Source organism: Mirounga angustirostris, unplaced genomic scaffold, assembly GCF_029215605.1.
Source record: "Mirounga angustirostris isolate CCGP_5_RB_7025 unplaced genomic scaffold, mMirAng1.0.hap1 SCAF_1, whole genome shotgun sequence".
NCBI lineage: Eukaryota > Metazoa > Chordata > Mammalia > Carnivora > Phocidae > Mirounga > Mirounga angustirostris.
Genome location: NW_026991709.1, coordinates 176,691,386 through 176,714,947, shown reverse-complemented (window position 1 = coordinate 176,714,947; position 23,562 = coordinate 176,691,386). Strand labels below are relative to the sequence as shown.

The 23,562-nt window shown below is 42.3% G+C and overlaps 1 protein-coding gene across 2 annotated transcripts in view; it reads right to left on the bottom strand.

Annotated features, from left to right (window-relative positions):
* Positions 1–6,263: 6,263 nt before the first annotated feature.
* SHQ1 (SHQ1, H/ACA ribonucleoprotein assembly factor) overlaps positions 6,264–23,562 on the bottom strand; it is a 96,739-nt gene continuing 79,440 nt past the window's right edge. For both annotated transcript variants that reach the window (XM_045861964.3, XM_045861965.3), the window contains one exon: positions 6,264–7,662. In XM_045861964.3, the coding sequence (XP_045717920.2) occupies positions 7,161–7,662 (502 nt within the window). In that variant the 3' untranslated portion in view covers positions 6,264–7,160. The remainder of the gene's footprint in view (positions 7,663–23,562) is intronic.

Here is a 23,562-nt window from a genome sequence, read left to right as displayed (position 1 = left end):
TGTTATCTATAAGAAAGGCCTCCAATTTGATCAGCAATATGGGACACGGATGCCCTCTGAACTGCACGAGTAAGAACAATCATAGCGTCAAGTTGCAAGGAATTGAGATTCATGAAATGGTGATATGGGGACCCCAGGCTGCTCTGGGACCTCAGGGCAGATGTTTGAATCTTCATTTCAGAGAGGAATGTGACTTAACTCCATGTGTCTGCATCCTTGGGCGCCCAGCCACTCGCATTTCCTTGACCAGCTGGTGTCTTCATCCTCTCCTTGGTATTTCTTCTGCTACATAGATTCTTCTAGTTCATATTTCTTCTCCTTCCTGAGTTTGTAGGACTGACTCCAGCTCTGCTTTGTGACTTTTCTCAATGCATTTCTCACCCTCAGCAACCACTGCCAAGGGCCTATTATGCTCTGCACTTGCCAGTGCAGATTTCTGAGAACACAATTCTGATTATCCCAGCTCTTGCTTGTTTAGACACCAAAGAGATCCTGATTCCACTGCCTGCAGAGGAGGCTGTTTCTTTAAAACTTCTCAGATGGCCCAAGTATGCTGCCAGAAGCACAGAAGCACCCCTGGTTTAGTCAAGCTTTCCAGGCCAGGAGAAGCCCCAGCCTGCCCTTGGGGCAAGTTCACCCCTGAGGCCGGAGCAGAGCCTCCTCCAGTTACGGGTCTGTGCCTAGAGAAGAACCGAATGCAGACACAGTCCCTGCTTGACATGCTTAAAACAAGAGAGGCCTCACATGGACTTTGGCACAAGGCGGAGGCTCACCATGCGACGGCTCTTAGTAAAGTCTAGTCTCATCCCTAATTCAAAGGTGTACTGTCTTTAAAACACTGTCTTTAAAACACAGCAGCCGCTCCAGAGCTGAGGAAGAGCTGTGAGGAGGCACCTGGACAGGCCAGACGTCCGTGCTGGGCAAACACACTGCACGACGGGAAAATTCCGATGATTCCAACTCTGGTTCTCAAGGAAAAGAGTTTCTCTTGAAGCTAAATATGTTCAGTTTAGAGGACAGACTTCGATTCTGAAATGTCCTTTTACTTTTTTGATGTTAACGTGCTTTTATGAAAGAACGGTTTCGGTGGCTGGGTGAGTATACCTATCCAGGTGACTCTTGAACAACATGGGTTTGAAGTGGGCGTTTCCACTCATACATACAGATTTTTTTTTTCAATTAATACAGTACTGTAAATATACTTTCTCTTCCTTATGATTTTTATTTATTTTATTTTATTTTTTTTTAAAGATTTTTTATTTATTTATCTGAGAGAGAGAATGGGAGACAGAGAGCATGAGAGGGGGAGGATCAGAGGGAGAAGCAGACTCCCTGCCGAGCAGGGAGTCCGATGCGATGCGGGACTCGATCCCGGGACTCCAGGACCATGACCTGAGCCGAAGGCAGTCGCTTAACCAACTGAGCCACCCAGGCGCCCCTCTTCCTTATGATTTTTAAATAAAAAGATTTTACTTAGAGAAAGAGCACACGCACGCACATGGGAGTGGGGGGGAAGGGCAGAATGAGAGAGAGAACCTCAAGCAGACTCTGCACTGAGCACCGAGCTGGACCCGGAGATCATGATCTGAGCTGAGATCGAGTCGGATGCTTAACCGACTGAGCCACCTGGCACCCCTCTCTTCCTTATGATTTTAATAACATTTTCTCTAGCTTACTTTATCATAAGAACACATTCTATAATACGTGTAACATACAAAATACGTGTTCACTGTTATTGTAAGGCTTCTGGTCAACAGTAGGCTAATAGTAAAGTTTTGGGGAGTAAAAAGTTATATGTGGATTTTCAACCCCTAATCTCTGTGTCGTTCAAGGGTCAACTGTATATGCAAAATCAAGTGTTGGCGGCTTTATGTCGGCAGCCCTCTGCATTCCACGGTGGGTTTTTTTCCTAATTTTAATTTTACAGAATTCCGAACACAAGAATTCTGGAACCCGATGCTCTGTGGCGTAGGAGTTCAGAGGAGGGAAATAATTTCCAGCCAGGAAGAATGAAGGACGACCTTCTAGAGGAGGTGACATTTGAATGGGGGGGCCGTGAAGGGTGGGTGCAATGTCCACCTATGCAAAAAGAGAAAGCAGTGCATGAGCGAACATGTCGAGGTGAGAGTTTAACACAAAGCAAAAATACCGTAAATATTTAACTATGTACTGTGGGAAAGGCGCCCTGAAAGGCACTGGATTGCCAGAGGGCTACTGCATTTGGGAGGGCGAGGTTCTAGACTGGTGGTCAAACAAATTCTGTAAGCGGGGCTGTCGAGTCACTCTGCCATTCCTGCTGCTTTTTCCCCTGACTGCTCACTCGAAGAGAGCCGTTGGGAAATGTCTCCCTGGGAAGAACGTGGACCACAGCATATCACTGCCATCACTTAGGGTCCCGGAGACAGAGCCTTGAGCACGCGGGCCTGGCTGGAGTGGGGCTGGCATGGCCAACTCACAGCCCGCAGCACCCCTGAGGCCAAAGGAGAGGACAGAGCAGAGCGTCCTAGCAAGATCCTTCCCGGAGGTAAATCCTTTCTGTTCGGGGTTTTTTCCCCAAGGGCTCAGGCATCCAATTCCACATTCATCCTTTTCCTCTGGCTTATCTTTTCATGACTTTGGAGAGCAGTCTTCCTTATCTAGGAAAACAAATGGGCTCCACAGAGAGCTCAAAACAGCGAAGTCATTTATCTGTCTGACATGTTTCCCTGTTTGTTTTCTCCAGCCTTGAGACAAGAGTTGTGTCAACTGTGGATGGCTGTGCCCTAGTCACTTGAGAGGCATGAATCAATTTCCAGCTGCATTTATCACTTGCTGCCTTAAATCAAGTCTAATCAATGCTTCCTTCATTTGGTATGGATTGCAACTATATATAATGCGCTTGGAGAACGGCCGGGAAAGAGAGCAGATCACAAACAGGAATGCCGTCGGGGATTCAGACGGAATGATGTTAAGGAAACATTTGCAGTTTTTGACTCGCTTTAATGGAGATGCCTGACCAAACAGATTTGTTTATGAAGTTTCACTCCAATCCACCTGACGTGCAGCATCATTACACGACCGATCAGTTGATTCGAGGGGACTTTTGCATATTCAAGTATTTTGTGATACGTTATGAAGATTCGGTATACTTTTGAGTAAGGTTTAATTCCTACATTGTCTTTAAAAACTCATTTCTATTTCCTTTTAGAGGTATCTTTGTCACCACTGACTACAGAGGGCAATTTCTAGTTATAATAAAAATCTCTTTGTAACAAAATAGATATCCAGGGGCCCCTCTGATAAAAACAATTTTTTATGAAGTCTTACAGCGGAGAAAACTTGACCCTCTCTCTCCTTCCTCAAGTTCTTCGTCATAGAATTTGATACCTACAACCAAAGTGGATTTTCCACCAGCAGGTGTGAAAACAGCCCCCCAGCTGTTCAACCAACTCAGAAAGTGGTAGGGAGCAGCCCTGTCTCATCTGTAAATTAATCTTGTGCCAGTGACAGATGATAGGGGCAGAGTTACTAGCACCTAAAACATCATGCCCACGGCAAGGCCCTGGATTCTTCTTCAAGGATAATGGGAGAGGAGAGACAGAATGCAGAAAAACAGGTCAACGATAATGCAAACCCAGAAGATGAGGCCGTGCTGTGATTCATTGGCATAATTAATATTTCTCTCTCATCTGCTGAACTGTGTAGACTTTTACCACGGGCATGCATCTGGAGCGATTAACAAGGCTGACTCATTTTCACAGTGCCGGCTCCCCCAGTGACCTGTTGGCAGGTAGCTGAACAGAGCCCTGTTCAGCTCTGGGAAGTCAGAGAAGAGTAATAAACCCTCATGCTGGTTTAATACTGTACAGTTCATCAAGTGTTTTGAACATACAGTCTCATCACCCTTTAAGATAAGCAGGAAAATAGCTCTATTCCCAGATTCAAAAGGAAGGAGGTGGTTCGGAGGTGGGTGTACCCCTCTGTGGGCTGGCCATCCTTGAGCTCTAGCTCTGGAACTCACCTTTTCACCTCATCAACCCCAAAGCCTTAGTTGCTTCCACTGAGCTCCCACCAGTGGCTGAGGTCCTCTCCTGCTCTTTCCCCAACATATTTGTTTCTCCCATCACCCAGGGTTCTTGGGAAACTCATATGGTTACAGGAGATCCCTAGAGTTGCATGGCAGGTTGTCAAGTTAAAAAAAAAAAAATCAAATAAAAGGCAGCACCTTTGGACTTGTTTTGGGTTACAGACGTGGTGTAGTGTTCTTAACTCATCTTAAACAAAGACAGGGTAATGTGATATCACAAAGCTTTAACCCTCTGTGAACACAGGTATAGGTAAAAGAAACATGGCAGACACAGAGTCGAAAATTAAGGCGCCCACTCGTATCCTCTTTGATACTCAGGAGAGTTGTTTAATGAGCTCCTCTGCTCTGAGGATGTCCGGGAAGGATGTTTGCTCATTCGCTGAGAAAGAAAGTAACAGGTTTTTCTACCCATGGCAAACTTCACAGAAGTAGATCCTGTGTAGATAACTAAGTAAGGACAGAGTTGGTAGAAGGAAGAATTTCCATGGCTTTAAACTTTTAGACAAAAGTGGCTCTGCTCAACTTGACGTTAGTAGAAGTGAACGAGAGGAGTAACAGTGCATTTTCAAACTGGCTTCAGGTAATGTGCCACCGAGAAGAAATGCATTTTCAATGGTCATAGGGATTTTGAAGCTCTCCAGGGAGCCCGAGGAAAGTCTTGAACACATTCCGACAAAGCTGCTAGAGTGTTTAGGAGTTAACATGTGTGTCAAATGGCACAGTCACCCCAACTATCCTGTTAATACAAACTGAAATTTATATTGGAAATACAAATACTCGCAACCTATATAAACCTAGAGTGAAAAGGAGCAGACCCTTTCTTGAAATAAAAATGCTACTGAGATTAATACAGATCAGATTTCATTTCATTTCCTCCCTAGAGCAAATTGATTTATTTCATTTGTTCATTCATTCAGCAAATATTTATGGAGCTCTGAGAATATGGGCACTGATGATTCAGTGGTAACCAGACACGACACAGAACCCGCTCCCTGGGAGCTTACACTCAAGTGGGAAAATTCACATTGAAAACATTAATGGAGACTTATACTTCCAATCAAGATGGAGTAATAAACACCAGATTTACTCTCCCACCCAACATAACCAAAAAAGAAAAACAGGAATAGTACATGTAACAATCGTTTTCAAGACACTGGATGTCAGGCAATGAGAGACAGTGATCCTGAGGGATGAGAAACCAACACAGTGAGCTGCGTTATCGAGCTGACACTGTCCAGGCTGCACGAGCAGGGGACTCCAGTGGACTCCCGAGGTGAGGAGACAGAGCTGAGGACGAGCAGAGACCGAGGCAGCCAGCATTTGCAAGACAGAGGACCAGAGAAGAGAGAGCTGCAGAGAAGGACGGATATCTGGAGAGGGCCCCTCTAATACTCACAAGAGTACTTCTTGCTGAGACCATGTCATCCTGGGAAAGCACCGTCTGAAAGCATTAGAGGCAACAGTGCTCAGCATTCACCCAGGCGCCTATTTCCATCACCCAGACTGGAAAATCTGTAGTTCCAGGGGCATGGGAAAATCTTTCCTTCGTACCAGGCAACAGTTCATCCTAGACTGAACACTGTTCCAGACCTGCCTAACAAATTACACAAGCAAGACGTGCAAAGATCAAACTATTTTCGAGTAACTTAACTGCATCCCCAAACAAAGCTGAAGAAGATAAGGCTACATATTCAGCAAGGTGAAATTTACAATGTGTGGCACCCAATTGAAGGTTACAAGGTGTGCAAAGATGACTCATAACGAGGATCTGTATCCAGAATTTATAAAGAACTCTCAAAAGTCAAAAAATAAGAAAACAAGCAAACCAGCTTTAAAAAAAAAAAAAAGGGCAAGAGATTTGAACAGACACTTCACCAAAGATTTGTGGATGACAAATAAGCATCTGAAAAGAGGCTCTCCATCAGAAGTCTTAAAAAAATGAAAATTAAAACCACTGTGAGATACCATCTCACTCCTATTAAAATGATAAAAATGGTAAAAAGAGATCACACTCAGTGATGACAAGAATGTGCAGGACCTGGAAGTCTACTTTACCGGTGGAAACGTGAACTGGTACTGCCATGTTGGGACACAGTCCGTTAAACATACAACTACCATACGGGCTCAGCCATTCCACCACTGGATATTTACCAAAGAGAAATGCACGCATATGTCCGCACAAAGACTTGTACACAAATGTTCGTAACGGCTTTATTTGTAACAGCCAAAAGCTGGAAACAACCCAAATGTCCATCAGTAGGTGAATGGAAAAATCTATCCAATGAAATACTACTCAGATACGGGAAAAAACAAAAACCTTTTTAAAAAATGCCTCTTGAATACATGCTACGTCAACAAATCTGAAAATAATTATAGTGAGTGAAATAAGCCTAATTTTTACAAAGAGTACATATTACTATAATTCAATTTACATTAAATCCTAAGAGATGCAAACTAATGTTCAGTGTCAGAGCAAATCAGTGCTTGCTGGGGAATGGAGGGGTGGGTGGTACGAGGGGGTAAGGGAGAGGGGTAACAAAGGGGGACGAGGACACTTGGGAATGATGGGTAAGAAGAGAATCTTGGCTGCAGTGATGATTTCATTTCGTGCATATATATGTCAACACTAACCACAGTGTACATTTTAAATACGTGCAGTTTATTGTTGTCAAGTATCCCTTGGTGAGGCTACTAAAAATATTAATGGGGGCGCCTGGCTGGCTGATAGAGCTTGTGACTTTTGACTTAGCGTTGTGAGTTCGAGCCCCATATTGGGTGTAGAGGTTACTTAAAAATAAAATCTTGAAGAAAACCATATGAATGGGCTCTACATTCTAGAGATTCTGGCCGAACTGTTAGTTCATCTTCAATATTAATTATACTTTGGCAAAAATACTTTAAAACTTTATTTTTAAAGTTGTACCAAGGAAACCAACAGGTATCAATATCAGCTCGCTGAAAAACAGTGTTGTATACACTAAGAAAAAGGACAAAGTGAAAATGAAGAATTACCATTCAGTAAAGGAAACCAAATCTGACATAATTCTCAATGGTGGGGAAAACCACTCGGAGTCAATCACTTGGTGTTTGCCAGTCACCTTCCAGCAGCCGAGTCCTTGAGTTCAGAAACTTGAACGGTCGAGTTCAGGTGCTCTCCAAGCTCCTCTATCAGCGGCCGGGACCCTCCAAGAGCCGGGGAGGAGGCAGGCGGCTTTCCGGGACTGCCATCTGAGGTCTCGGTGGCTGAGTTTCTGCACACCCCACCATTGACAATAAGCAGGGCGCTGCCTCCCTCCAGGGAGGGGCCTCGCAAGGGATCTGCTGTCTCAGATTCACTCCCTGTGAGCTCCCCTTGTTCTGAGTCTGAGCCCTCAGTCTCAGAGGACGTGGTGCTGTCTGCTTCCTCGGAATCACTTGCCTCGGAACTGGAGGAAGGGGTCTGCCGCCTGGAAACGGAACGGGCTGCTTCTACTGCCGTTTCCTCCTCCTGCACAAGAAGAGCTGCGGCTTCCAGCGCTTCCAGGTCTAGTCCCAGCTGGGCCTTTGTCAGCGACACTTCCTTTAAGGCTTCTGCAAGAGTTGCCAACTTTTTGGACCTTGAAAGCCATTTGAAGAAGAAATATTAGGACTATTCATTAATTGGCCCAGGAACAACAAAATAAAGTTGGAGCCATACTTCATGTGACACACCAAGATAAATCCCAAAACAGATCAAAGAGATAAATGTAAAAAAACGAAGCAAATAAAGTATTACAAGGAAATGGAGGAGATCCCCTTTATGCCTCTAGAATGAGGAAACCTTTCTAACTATGACTTAAAATCCAGAAGCCACAGGGCACCTGGGTGGCTCAGCTCAGTCGGTTGGGCACCTGGGTGGCTCAGTCGGTTAAGCGCCTGCCTTCAGCTCAGGTCATGATCCCAGAGTTCTGGGATCGAGCCCCGCATCGGGCTCCCTGCTCAGGGGGAGCCTGCTTCTCCCTCTCCTTCTGCCACTCCCTCTGCTTATGCTGTCTTTCTCTGTCAAATAAATAAATAAAATTAAAAAAAAAAAAAAAAATCCAGAAGCCAAAAAAGATTGACAAATACAATTAAAAAAAAAAACAACTTATTTAAGACAACAACAAAAACCAACAAAACAAATCATAAAGTCAAAAGACTAAAACAAAATTGAGAAAAATACTGGCAATTCAACTCATGTCAAAGAGCAAGGCCTAATCTCCCCAACAGAGTTCTTAAAAATGGATATAACAATTCATCAGAAAAATGGACAAAAGACATAAGGAGACAATTCCCACAAAAGGAAATATAAATTCCTCTTAAACATATGAAAAGATGTTCAACTCCAGTCAAATAAGAGAAGTACAAACTAAAGTCACTCTGAGATACATTTTTCATTTATCACAGTGGCAAAAATCCAAACATTAGATAGCACGACTAGCAAGGCTGTGGGGGAAACGGCACCTCCCTACACTGCTGGTAAGAAATTAAACAGGTCTGACCCCTTGTGAAGGAGAAGCTGGCAATAACTTACAAAATTGAAAATGTACATCCCCTTGACCCAGCAATACCACATCTGGAAATTAAACACATATGCTACAGGACAGAGGCCCAAGGTTATTAATCCAGCATTGTTTTTAATACTCCAAAATGGGAAACAACCAAATGCCCCTGATTATGGGACTGGTTAAGTTACGAACACTCCATGCAAAGGAAGGGTCCATGGCTGCATAAGAACGAGTCTGTTCATGGGCTAACCCAGATAAACCGTTTCACAGCAACAACAAAAGGCGTGCCATATGTATATGCTACCTTTTATGTTAAAAAATGAGAAAGAAATATAAACACATCTATTTGCTTGTATACTTATCAATAAACCTGGAAAGCTACAGAAAATACTAGCTTACATGGGGGGGGGGGAAGAGTGGGGACTAGAAAGGTGGAGGAGGATGATGGTGAGAGGGAGGCTTTTCACCACAAATTATTTTTAAGCCTCTGTGAATGTTAATACCTATTCAAAAATTTTAAATATACAAAAAAAGAAAATGCAGTACTACAGAGAGCAGCATGAAGTGCTTTTCATTTTTATCAGAACACCATTTCATGTTATGTCAGAGGGTATTTTTCTAAATTTGTAATGTTACATTATACTAAACTTTTTAATTAACTTGGATGAATGAGTTGTTTTCCTTTTGTTATGAAAGAAGTAACGAAAAGTATACCATAGGTGTCCAAAAACCCTGTCTTTACTCTCCCCAAGAGGAAAATCGGAAGTGACAATGGAAATGGGTGGCAGTGAGTGGTCAGCATGCTGACATGGCTTCTGTGTGTCTCTAAGTTCAAAGGTGAAATGAGCATACAGAACATTTAGTGGCTTTGAGGCACATTGGAGGAGGGTGAGTTCACAAGATAAGGTCACTTCTGAAAGAGTAGTCCATCCCATAGTATTGAGAAAGTGAAGCCTCGTTACACTGCAGCTGAAATAACTGGTGGGGCAATGGGAACGAGTGAACAAAGGTGGTATTTTTCACCACCTAGATGAGCCCTTTGGTCTCAGAATATGTGGCGTAATAATGACTTTGTGCAGGGAAGCTCCATCCCCCCTGGGTTCTAGGGCAGGTGCAAGGTGCAGCGAGCAGGGGGAACGGCCATGGGCAACAGCCCTCACTGAGGGCAACTTTCTCATGTGCAAGGAAACCCCTGAGTGTCAGTGCTAGAATTCCCAGAGCTTAGAAAAAGGAAGGTGGATAGGGTAAAGAGAAAAACTAGAGTAAGATCACCTTAAGTCAACTTATGATTCACCAAAGGGTTATAAACTCTGGATGCTCTCACCAGCTTGAGACACCTTGAGGAGCACAGTTATGGAGTAAGATGGTTACATCCATGTCCAAGGCGGGTGTCAATGGTGTCCACCCACCATTTATTGTGAAACCTTGATGACCACTGGTAAAGAATCTGGTCTGAGTTAGTAGACAGTCTGAAACATCTCTGCCCTAAGGCCCTGTCAGCCCAGGAGCTAGTTCACTGCCATCTTTTTCACTGAAGCAGGTCCTCTCGGGGTAGTAACCTGCAGCTTTAAGAGATAAAAAGCAAGGAATCTGGGAAATAAGACCATGCCTCTTACTAAATCATAATATTGGAAACAAAATTTTAAAATAAAAGCTCTTACTTCAGTGACCCTTACATCTCATTCTTATTAGCCATGACAAATACTTCTGACAATATATGAAAGATGATGTTCCACAAACACTTGCTCCAAATGACAACCTCGTGGGTCAGTTTCATCTCTGTCCACATTACAGATGACACAAGAGAAGCCTGGAGGGGTAAGAGAGCTGATGAAATCTACCCAGCTAACAAGGCACAGTCAAGACCGGAAACCCACGCCTTAGAGCTCTAGTGTGCTCACTCCTCCACCACAGAGCCTCCCACAAATATCCAGGCTCTGAAAAGTCTCCCATCCTAAGACCACATTCTTCACTTCTCCCCATTTGGAGCTCTATTCAACATCTTCCAAATGAGCAAGTTCTGACAGGCCCAGGCACAGAAATCTGCAAACACTGATGGCTTTAGCTTAGCAAGCTTCAATGAAGTGCACATCTGAGCCTGAACAACAGAGGCTTAGAGCTGGAAGAAAACATCTGGATTATTTTTGTGGATACAGTGAAGAGAGTAGATGTGTCAGCTCTCAAGCTGAAACTACCTGGATCTTTGTTATTGTCTACTATACTGTATCTGTCGTGTAGAACAGAATAAATCTGGATTTCAAAGCCTCTCACCTGTAATCCTGGCTCTTTTCAGACCCGGCATATCCCACATATGTGAGACTAAAAAGGATCCACTCTGACAGGCAGGGAAGTAGCCCAGATGAGCCATGTGACCCTAACAGGACTTGTGCCTGTTACCAGGTAATGTGAATTTTCATCCTTCATTTGTTTCTCACTTTAACTGCTGTATTACGTTTAAAGTGACCCATTTATATAAAATATGTAAAAAAAAAAAAATCGAGGCACCTCGGTGGCACAATCAGTTAAGCGTCCAACTTTTGTTTTCAACTCAGGTCATGATCTCAGTGTCATGAAATGGAGCCCCACGTTGGGCTCCACGCTCAGCATGGAGTCTGCTCGAGATACTCTCTCTCCCTCTGCCCCTCCCACTCATGCTCTTTCTCTTTCTGAAATAAATACATCTTTTTAAAAAAAATTATGTAAAAAAAGAATTCTATGTTCATTTATGATTCTTCACCATGCTGATTCATCTCCATTTCTTATTAATCCCACTTTTACTACTACATCAAGCTGGCTAGTTCCCTAAATTATTAAAGTTGTGATAGAAACCTTAAGTTTATGGAAGAAGCATTCTGAATTCTCCACTTAAAGAATGCTAGAATAAAAAGGAATTAAAAATTTCAAAACATCATTGATGTAGAATGTGACCTAATGGTCCAAGGAATGAAAGTTGGGTTTCTTTCTATTCAATTATTTCATGCAGATTACTTAGCAATCATTGTTTGCAAAAAAAAAACAAACAAACAAAAAAAAAACCCTATTCATTTGGAGAAAAAAAAATTAAGCCATGAAAGAGGAGCTTTTTGTTCTTTCAACCACTGGTACAATTAGAGTTGGTTCTAAGTCTGCCACTCCTTGTAAATTCTAGAACCTAACTCTGCAATGGCCCTTTCCATTTCAGAAAGCACCTCATTTAATGTAGTTAGTGGTTTTTCACTGTCACACTCAAAACAGACCAGCTAGTTCATGTCAAAGCTCTGTCGAGTGACATTATTAGTTAACCAGAATGCTTACAAAAACCAGGTACATGCAGATATAAAGTAATGAATACACTGAGTTACTAGTTGTACTTATGGTATATATTTTATATCTAAGTCAAGAGCACCTACTTGTTAAGAATGTATTCAATCAGGAGTGAAGAGATTCATCCTTTAAAAAGAGACATGACAAGTGGATCACAGTAATGTCGTATTTTAAAAAGATACTCAAAACAGGTTTTCCTTAGAAAGTTTTTGGAAATGTAATCCTACCACGTAACTTTTAAAAAAGCTTTTATTCTGTTTGTATATGTGAAATAATAACCTATTTGGAGGATTTTTTAAAAATTAAAAACGGCTCTCTGACAAGTTCCAGTAAATACAACTACCAGGAAAGAGTAACAGTAACAGCTGGGAATACGTGCCTTTATCATAGCTAAGCTAACAGAAAATTTCCTCCGTTATTTTATATTTTGGTGATTGAGTTAAAGGGTGAGGGACTGCATGGCCTATGAAAGAGCCAAAACCAAGTGCAAAAGGAGCCCTAAAATGTAGGAAAACCTGGGTATAAATAGAAAGCATACATCCTGTTTCTTGTCGTAGAGTTTTGTCTCCAACTATCAATCAACTTTTCACCACTTCCTGCAATAGCAGATCTACTATAAATCTCGTAGTAACTGACTAGGTTTCATTTCCTCTGCCAAAACCCACTAACCTGCCAGGCATGACACACTGACACTAGAGCCAGCGACTGATAATGTAAGACAGGGCTCCAGTCAGGCAATTCCACAAACATTTCACACCGGATGATGGAATACACTGACTTGGCCTTTTAATTTCAAAGGACACACACATACACACAACCCCAGTTCCGTCTGGGACAAACAGTCCATCAGCTTTCTTTTAAAAGGGTACTGATGATAATGGCATATAATCATGTAACTCCTGTCTACTGGAAAGAACCAGTTCCAAACTTCAGAATCCCCTGCCCAAAACACATATATGGAGCCTGACGTAAAAGATAATGCATTGGTTTTAAGTAGAAGTTGCTAGGGACAGTCTTCTTTTGAAAGCTGCCATGAAACACAAGTACCGACGGATGCACAGATGAACAGAAAATTGTGTGCTGATACACTATACTAGTGAAACCTGCCTCCAGCTCAGTTATTAACAGAAACGATCCATTGCTTTAAACAAGAAGCTACTTATTTAATACAGAAAATACTGCAAGTTATTTAAGCCATACTGAGTCTGGGCCAGTGAAATCACTTTTCACCTTATTTCCAACTTGATGTAATACCTCTCTGGGCCTGGGCTCTGAAAATTAACATGTAGTCTATGGACCAGCAGAATAATTTTCTGAAAATTCCTTGTATTAGTTTCCTAGGGCATAACAAACTACCACAAACTGGTGGCTTAAAACAACAGAGATTTCTTTTCTTACAATTCTAGAGGCTAGAAGTCCCTTCTGAGGCTCCAAGGAAGAACCTCTCCCACGCTTCTTTGCTTCTCGTGTTGCTGGCAACCCCGGGTGTTCCTTGGCTTATAGACCCATCACTCCAAATTCTTCCTCTGTCATCACACGGCACTCTTCCCGTGTGTCTGTTTCTTCACGTGCTATCTTCCCTCTGGAAGTGTCTCTGTGTCTCTTCTCCTCTCCTTACAAGGATACCAGTCATAGTGGATTAAGGGCCCACCTTACTCCAGCATGACCTCATCTTAACAATCAATTACAATCTGAAATAACCCTATTTCCAAATAAGGTCATATTCTCAGGTTCTGGGAATTTTGAGGGGATACTCCAACATACTACACCCCTTATAGCTGAAACAAATAGACAGTGGAGATGCTCATTAATGGAAGATAAATTAAGACCAAAAAAGGTCACTTAAGGTAAATCAACATAAAAGGTCAAAATTTAATAGTAAATAGTAACAAAAAAAAAGGTTGAGATTTCACCTTCAAAAAAATTACAAACTCACAAACAAGTTCATAAAATATTTAATGACTCAATTTGTAGGTTATAACTGCAACTAAGGTACCATTTCTCCAAATGAACAAAGAATGAACCAAATATTAATTGTTTTGTAACTGTTCTAACAAAATTACAATACAGCGCTATATGACATTCATCACTTTAGGTCAGTCTTTTACAGCAAATCAAAGAACAAATAATCACCAAGGCAACAACAGTTTTCTCAAGTGTCTTCCAATCATGCGATACTCAAATGATTCCTTTGGCATTTAAAGACTTTCCACTGATGTCACTTATTGTAGAGTTTTCTTCTTCAACTATTAGCTAATCCTACGCTTCCAAGCCTCATTGTCAGTGGTTGTGTGTTTCCCTCAAGCACTTTCACTGCCCTTGTGAAGTCCTTGATCTTTTGCCCAATCTGCAATTTATTTGCACTGTACAGTATCAGCGATCAACAAGAAGTCAAACAACAAACACACTGGCCGGATGGGTGGGTAGGATGCTAGGAAGGAAATGATATGCTAGAATGGGGACTAAATTTATTAAGTGGTTTGGTCACTAGTGAATATGTCTGTGTTTTGACTATCATCACTTCTCTTTGTAACTCTGTTAAGTACAGAAATTTGAATGAATATTCAGAAATAAGGACCCCCCCACCGCGGCATGACACACATAAGTAGCTGCACTAGATACACAAACACGCACACATTTTTAGAGCAAAGTAAATGACTTCATATTAAAAAAAAAAAATTGCTATGGTAATCCCACATACGTTAGAGCATGCCTCAGGTAGGTGAATGAAGGTTTACCCAAATCCAGAGAGGCTACTATTTTTACTTCTTCACTGATTACCCATCTAAGAAGTGGAAGGGTGAAGGTGATAAACAGATTTAGAAAGGCACAATATTCATAAAGAACTGTTTGAAAGAAATGGACTCAATCCCTCCCTGAAATGGTTTTGCATTTATGCCAGACCGAATCAGATTAGCAGAGATGGAAATGTGAGTCCCATCAACTTGCCACCTTTCCCTCTACCCCCCCGCCCCCAGCAGAACTGCTTTTGCTGAAATATGCTTCACTTTAATCCTCCAAACTGGTGTGCAGAGTTGATTTCAAAACCGGCCCCACAAAACTCTGGGCAGTGTGAAACCTGCAGGCCTCCCTTTCCATCCTGGCTTTTAGGAAAGTAAAATCTGTGACCCACTTGGCATGATGGAATGTACCCAAAGCTCCAACTTGCCTCCCTTTTCATTTTGTTGCTTTTTTCCTTCTTTGACCCCACCTTTAATTAACACCATGTTGTTTTATGCGTGCGCGCAAACACACACACACACACACACACAGAAATGCTTTAAATAATTTCTGGTACAAGGCAAAGAATAAATATGTGATTTTAATGAAACCAAATAGCTGGTTAAGTAAAAAATACACAAAAATGAAAACAAAACAAACAAAAAAAAAACCCACTTCTGTTGGATAGAAAAGGATATGTGGAAGTGAGGATTATGGGTCCAAGGCTGAGACAGATATATTCTTCTCTAAAATGATTCCGTGAAGCATATTTTGGGTATGTCAGATTTGAACAATTCTGACAATATTTCTACATTTCATCTATGTGAAAAGGGCACCCAGTGTTGTTTAGTAACAGAGGTGTAGTATTTTGACCTCTTAGCTGTTCAGATGAAATGGCTGTTCAGATTCCATTAAACTAAGTGGAGGTCAATCAACAAGATGGAGAAGGCATTACTATGAAGGTGGTGGAAGAAAGGTATTATGGGTGGAAATGTGCCACCCACAAAGATATATTCAAAGTTAACCCCCAGAACCTGTCAACATGACCTTAATTAGAAATAGGATCTTTGCAGATATAATCAAATCAAGATGAGGTCATACTGGGTTCGGGCAGGCCCGCAATCCAATGACTCCAGGGGACAGGTGTCCTTACAATAGTACTGTATGAGGATACAGAGACAGAGAAGGCCATGTGATAATGGTGGCAGAGACAGGAGTGATGTATCTATAAGCCAGGGTATGTCAAGGATTGCTCACTACCACAAGAAGCTAGGAAAGAGGCATGGAACAGATACCCCCCTGAAGCCTCCAGAAGGAACCAACCCTGTGGAAGACACCTTGATCTTGGACTTCTGGCCTCCAGAATTTTGAGAGAATAGCTTTTTGTTGTTTTAAGCATCCGGTTTGTGGTCATTTGTTACAGTGGTCCTAGGACACTAATACAGAGGGGTATATAGGGATCGAGACCTTTAGAGCTGAACGGAAATCAGAAAGCATCACATACAACCTCTTGGTTTTACAGATGAAAAAAATGACACAAAAAATATCAGCAGCAAGGCACAGAACAGTTTCCTTCACCAATAAAATGCAGAGAATGGATCAGTTTGTTTCTAATTCCCCTCTGAATCTAAACACCATGGTTCTACATTTCTATGTTATGAGCATGATGTTTCCCTGTATAAAAACCTGCAATGGCTTCCCAAAACAGAATAAAATCCAAACTCCCCAGTGAGGACAAAGCCCCAGAGATCTGGCCCTTGGGTCCTGCCTGCCTCTCAGTGAGGTCACCCACCATTCGTGTCCAGGTCACTGTTCCACTGCCCTCTCTCCGTCCCAAGGACACACGAGCGCATTCGTGCCTCAAGGCCCTTGACACTTGTTGTACCCTCCTTCTGGAACATTCTTCCCCTAAGTCTTCCCATGAGGGGTCCTACTCATTCAGTACTCAGCTAAAATCCCACCTCAGTCTTAGAAAAGCAGTCTATGTAAAGCAGTGCTCTGGAAGCGATTTCATGTCATGGAACACACAGAAGATGCCATTTGCCTGGCATGACACGGGGTCTGCATCCACCTGCCAGCCTGAATGCTGAGGGGCCAGTATCTTCATTCCCCCAACACCCATTCATGATGCCATGGACCACCAGCTGGTACGCTCTGCCCTCTGCCCTCCAACTTCTTATGCCCAGACCTACTATTAGGAACTTGGTGAAACAGGGCAAGTTTTGAGGTCTATAGAAGTGGAGGTTCTGGCTGAATTTTTCAAAAATGTCCTTTTTGTCTCCACTTTCCCATCTTGAAAGCAGAATGAAAATGACTGCTTCCAAATTTCCTGGCATGCTCTGAGAAGGAAAGACCGGGTTAAGCGATTTAATGTGTTTATTTCTTTGTGTGCTTGTTCTAAATGCTAAAATTTTCCTTGGTTACAAAATATAAAGTTAGTGGGCTCTGCTGCTTTCACAATACTGAGACAGGAAAATACTTAAGTGCTGGTATGTTTACCACACACACGGGCTGAAGCATGCAGCTCTCCAAATTATGATAGGAGTCAAAAACTCTGAAAATTCAAAATATTTATCCACTCACTGGTATGATACACCGTGGAATGTCTTCTTAAACACACATCACCACGGCATGAAGCAGTTCATCCTGAACCATTCTGTGGGTTCTTAGTGATAATCCTGCTCTATAAAATTATTAATTGTCTGACGTATCACATAAGTGCGGCCTCTTCCCATTCACTGGGAACCACGGTTTAACAGGCTCTCTGAAGGAAGTGTGGAACCTTTGCTTTCCTCGGGAGAAAACAGGAACAGCATGATAGGACACAGCTCTGGGACAGGCTGCGCCTCCCCAGGGCCAGGCACAGCACAAAGAGGCCAGCTCCGGGGCAGGCCTGCTGCACCCTCCTCTGCTCTTACGCTCCACGCTGTGCCCATCAGGACGGCTCACTGACAGAATAAGGGCAGCGACTGAACTTGCCTCCCTTCTGCAGGGAAGACAGAGCTGAAGCACTGAGCTCCTTCCTGAATGTAGACTCACTAGGTGTGTTCCTTGTTGGGCCTGGAAAGCTGTACCCTGCAGGGAAGGAGTCCCACTGGCGTGTCTTAGCACTGGTCAGCAAAGGCAAGGAGGAAAGTGCTCAGAAATACACCACCCATAGTCTACTTGACACCCAACCTCCCCAATTCCCCTGCGTCACACTCCTTACAAAACTACAGGACTAGCTGTGCACTTTCTTAATGTCCTCAGATCAATCTGCCAGATTTTTTTAAAGTTGCCCCAAAGAGACCTTTAAGATTAATGTTGAGTTAGAACACTCACAAAAATAACGTTGAAAGAGGGGCGCCTGAGTGGCGTAGTCATTTAAGCGTCTGACTCTTGGTTTCGGCTCAGGTCCTGATCTCAGGGTTGTGAGATCCAGCTCCAAGTCAGGCTCCACACTCAGTGTGGAGTCTGCTTAGGACTCTCTTCCTATCCGTCTGACCCTCCCCACCACTCTCTCCCTGCTCCCTCTCTCTAAAATAAATAAATCTTAAAAAAAAAAAAAAAAAAAAAAAGCTTTATGAAGGAATGAAGCCACACACAGAAGAGTATACACTGTATTATTTCACTTCCACCAAGTTCTAAAACAGGCAAAACCAACAGATGGTGACAGAAGTCAGGAGGATGGTGGTTACGGGGTAGGGGTCAGAGAATGACAGTGCACTAAGGGGCACCTGAGAGCCTCTCAAGCATGATTCTTGATTTGGGTGCTGGTTACGCAGGTATTTTACCACAACAGAGTTCATTCTTTGTCTACTTATAATCTGTGTGTACTTCGACAAAAATTAGCTTAAAACAACAACCAACAAACATGTGTCCCGGAAAAGAAGTCACAGGCTTCTAACATTTGCTCTGGTAAAGTGGACGGAGCCTCCTCAAGAAGGAGTGTGTCCTAATGGGGGGGATGCGGGGGACAGGATCACGGAGCCGGCTCCCGCTTCCTCTGGGCAAACTGGCAGGACCTCTAATGCAACACTCCTCACTGTAAATGTTTTTTTTTAAAAGGCATGGTGCGTTCTAAAAATACAAAGAGAATCTCAAAGTATGCCTAGAGAAAGATCCATTAGTCATCTCTTTCAATGTGCGAACTATACACAGAAAGATGTTCTCTGCAGAAGTATATAGCTCACTCCTATGGAAGTTATCCCCCAGGTAGCAGTGAAAGTCAGTCTGTGGGGCATTTCAAATAACATTTTTAAAGGCATTTCCCCCCACCCCCCCCTCCCCAGACATTTGATCTACAGACCAATCCTAGTACTTTTTGAAATACAAAATAATAATTTCTACTAATTTTCCTTCTACTACTCCTTCCAAAACCCTAAAACAGCTTCATACCTATCAAAAACCTGAAGATGAACCCCCCCAAAAGTCTTTATACCGGTTGAATGAATATTTTACTCAAAGTGAGCAATTTTATCTAATTTGTGTAGTATAGAATAAAACTAACTTTCTTAAAACAGGTAAGTTTTTTAAAAAATGAGCATAAAAGGTTTAGAAGACTTCATTCTGTAACTGCAATCCCAATTAAAATTTACACAGCAACAAGAGAAAACTTCCCACCTGGGGTGGGGGGAAACAACAAGACCAAGTCTTTAGATGCTTCGTTTATTATTATTATGATTAGGAAACGGAACAGGTTTTTTGGCTGACCTCAGTCGCTTGCGGGTCTTCTGCCTCAATGCCGACATTTATTTTTTTTGCCAGGAGAGTATGTTTACCAACACATTTCTCTGTGAAATAATAGAACTGGACATCATGGTCAGATTTTTCAAATCATTTCTCAAAGTCAAGGGATTTCTTTTCCTAATAAACTCCGCCGATGTGTAGATTACATGCATGCATAGATTAACACTCAATGTAAATATTTCTTGTATTGATGATAAAGTCTTAAGAGGAATCAACTCCTCCGCTTTCATTCCGTAAGCTTCCTCTTGACAAAAAGAACTATTTAGCACTCTTCAAACTAACCCTGGGGCTTTACTTTACATTACATGCTGTCCCCTCAGGAGTTATACCATCAGATTGTGGCACTTAATTCTCCTCTCATCAGCCAGAGACTAACCATTTATGCCTCTGGCTAATTTGCTTCTATATAAATGATCCATTTCCTCAAATAAAACTTCTACAGAAAATCCCTAAATTCTACCACAGGTCAACAATGCCATCCCTGAAACCGTTGGGACCTGTATGAATTTTAAAACTTCCATTTGTTTGTTTTACACTTCAGAAAAGTAATTCTGGATCTACACTACTATGCCATATATGACCTAACACCCCCGGCAACAACCTGTAATCAAATACACTAATATTTTTCTGCAGCAAAATGTACTATTAGTCTCTCCAGTGGACTAAATAAAGATCTATATAAATAGCCTCATATCAGGTGAGTTCAGGTCAGTCAGGTTTTGCTGCCAATTGCCCTGAAAATAAATGTACTTTCAGAACTTTCTGGGTTTCAGAATTGTGCACAAGGGGTTGAGGAACAGAACCAGAAGCGAGGAGACTGGGCTGCAGTTTTTCAGCTCAACTGTCTGGGTCCAAGGTCAGTCTTTTGACAAATATTTATTGAGTGCCTGCTATCTGCCAGGTTTGGTGCATATAATTGTGAAGGTAAATGCAGTCTCTGATCTGAAGATCAGATCATCTCAGTCTGTGGAAGGCAAGAAACAAGCCATCACAGCATGAAGTGAAGTAAGTTTATGAGAATGATTAGCACAGGGTGCCCTGGCAATGTCCAGCTCAGGGACTTTGAGAGTCTTAGCCACGGAGGAGACAGTCTCTTCCCACAAGAGAATTCTATGCAAAAACCGTTCTGTATTTTAAAATGGGGGCAAGAAGTCCACCAAAGTCCTAATTCTAAGCCCAGATTGATGACTTCAATGCTTTTCTTGAAATTTCAAATACTAAATTCTTTGAGGAAAGAAACATGTATTTCTTCTTCTCTGTCTCTTACTGTGCTGTTCCCTCTACCAATGTTTATAAAGTCTGTCTACAAGGTATAGTAGATTCTCATTATTCACGGATTCTCTACTTGCGAATTTGCCTACTCGCTAAAATTTATTTGTAACCTCAAAGTCAATACCCTCAAGCACTTTTATGCTCATTCACAGACATGGACAGAGAGGTGAATGTTTTAGTTGCCAAAGAGCACGTTCCCAGACTTCTTATTTCAGCTCTCAGACTGTGAAAAAACTTTCCTTTTCAAGGTCTAGTGAGTGCCACATTGTTTGCATTTTGGGCTTTTTGATGATAATTTCACTGTTTAAAATGGTCCCGAACTTACTGTCAAATTACTTTCTAGTATTCTGTTTTTTAAGATTTACTTATTTGAAAGAGCGAAGGAGAGACAGAGGGAGCAAGCATGGGTGGCGGGCAGAAGGAGAGGGAGTCTCAAGATGTGTGGCTCGATTTCATGACTCTGAGATCGGGACATGAGCCAAAACCAAGAGTCGGATGCTCAACCAACTGAGCCACCTTAGGCACCCCTTTAGTATTCTTAAGTGCTTGAAGGCTATAATGTGTCTTATGAAAGAAAGTATTTGTGTTAGATAAGCTTTGTTCAGGCTTGAGTTACCATGCTGTTGGCCATGAGGGTCACTGTTAATCAACAATATATAAGGTGCCTTTAAACAGAAACACAGATAGAACAAAGGTACATACTGTTTGATGAAAATGTTGTGACCAGAGACGAACAGGAACCTAACCCTGTATTTCCCCTAGGAGCAAAGGTTGAGTTTGCAAAATCAGAGTTTGTAGCAACTTTATAGAACATAACTACTGTGAATAATGAGAATCGACTATAATTCAGTACTAGCCATGAGACCACAGAGGAAGGACAGCCATTTTGGAGTGAAACGGTAAAGAGAAGGGGGGCAAGAGCAGAGAAGGTTTCCTACAAAAAGGGTAATGTACACACAAACATTCTTAAGGCCCGTGAGAGTAGTCCAAGTGAGAAAAGTGGGATGGTTCTGGTGACATGGGAACCAGAGAATCATAGTACAAGACCAACAGCACCATTAGGTCCATGGCTACATCCCTGGACCGCAGGACAGAAAGACAACATTCTACAAGGACTAAACACAACGGATTCTTGAACAACACCGACTTTGAACTGCGCTGGGCACCAACATGCAGATTTTTCTCAATAAATACAATACAGTGCTGTGAGGGTATTTTCTCTTATCATTTTCTTAGTAACATTTTCTTTTCTCTAGCTTACTTTAAGAATACAGTGTATAATACATATAACATACAAAATATGTTTAATTGACTGCTTATGTTAGGAATAAGGCTTCTGGTCAATAGTAGGCTATTTGTAATTAAGTTTTGGTAGAGTCAAAAGTTGTATGTAGATTTTTGACTACATGGAGATGGAGGCAAGGGGTGGGGAAGGGGAAGGTTCAGCAGCCCTACCCCACCCCACCCCCCATGTTGTTCAAAAGCCAACTATACTCTATCTTGGAATGTGGCAGGAAAGAGAGATGCACGTAAGATCATCTATTTACAAGGGAGCTTGACTCTCAGACTCAGATTCTGAAATGTCCATGGTTCTGGATGCTTCTTTTAGCCCTCATTAAATCTTCCAGGACAGAGCTCAGTCAGTTAAGCGTCTGACTCTTGATTTCAGCTCAGGTCATGTACTCAGGGTCCTGGGATGGAGCCCCAAGTTGGGCTCCACACTCAGCAGGGAGTCTGCTTGAGGATTTCTCTCCTTCCCCCTCCGCCCCTCCCCTCACCTTTCTTCCTAAAATAGATAAATAAATCTTAAAAAACAAAATCTTCCAGGACAGTAGTTCTTATAAAGACATAGTGAGCCTTCAGAGAGAGTCAGGTGCTATATCATAAAAACAGACTTCTCCTAATTCCTATCCAGGCCCGTGTGGGACCAGCTTGATCTGGGGCTTAGCACACACACACAACCCTACTGGGTGCAACCACAGCTCACATGTAAGGAATCAATGTAGAAGTCTGCTAAGACTTAGGGTATTCAACAACTGCCTTAAGAAGCCTTGGAATTGAAAGCCATTCCTGACAAGAGTGCTGACAAGTGTTCAACTACAGAAAATCAAAACTGGGAATGGCTGGTTTTCTTGATGCTTGCTTATGCTATTTCAACAACTACTTGAACTAAAGTGCAAAGTATCTATCAGAACATTCTGAAATGACGGTCCCTAGCCTGTTCAAGGGGAATTTAACAATATTTTTAATAAAGGCAACTGATAACGATGACTAATACTTAGTTTCTCTCCTTAATAAAACCTTGCTACTTCAGGGGTAATCCCTGGACCAGCAGAGCAGTGGTATTCGGCACTTGTTACAACTGGAGGATCTCAGGCCCCACCACAGACTTCTTCATCAGAATCTGCATTTTAACAAGCTCCACAGGGGATTTGGATACACAAAAGTTTGATGAGCACTATTCCAGAGAGTTGTGACGGTGTCAAAGTGATAATTATCATCACCACTTTACACTTTCCCGTGTAAGAAAATTGCTGACTCAATCTGATCAAACACCTAAAAGGGATGGGAATAGTGTGAGATTGTCTTGTTCCTGGGTCAGTTCTAGAGGGCTAAGCATTTGCTATCACTTCACACATTCTACAAAGGGCAGCCTGACTATGAGCCAGCCCTCTGTCACTCAAAGCACAAATATAACCTCCAAACCGCACTCATTCACCAACGCTGGTGCCAGGTAAAACAGTGCAAGGAGCCCTACTCCAATGGTCCTTTTGGCTCAAGAGTCATCACCTTGGCCTCTCCGGATCATAAGGCTCATTCTCAGAAACGTTTTCTTTCTCATTCTGCTCTTTTCATTCATTCATTCATTATTCACTGAAAGTACTAATGTGCCCAAGCACTGAACAAAACAGACAAGAATCCTTGTGCTCATGGAACTTACACTCTTTCATAGGAAAAGACAGACAA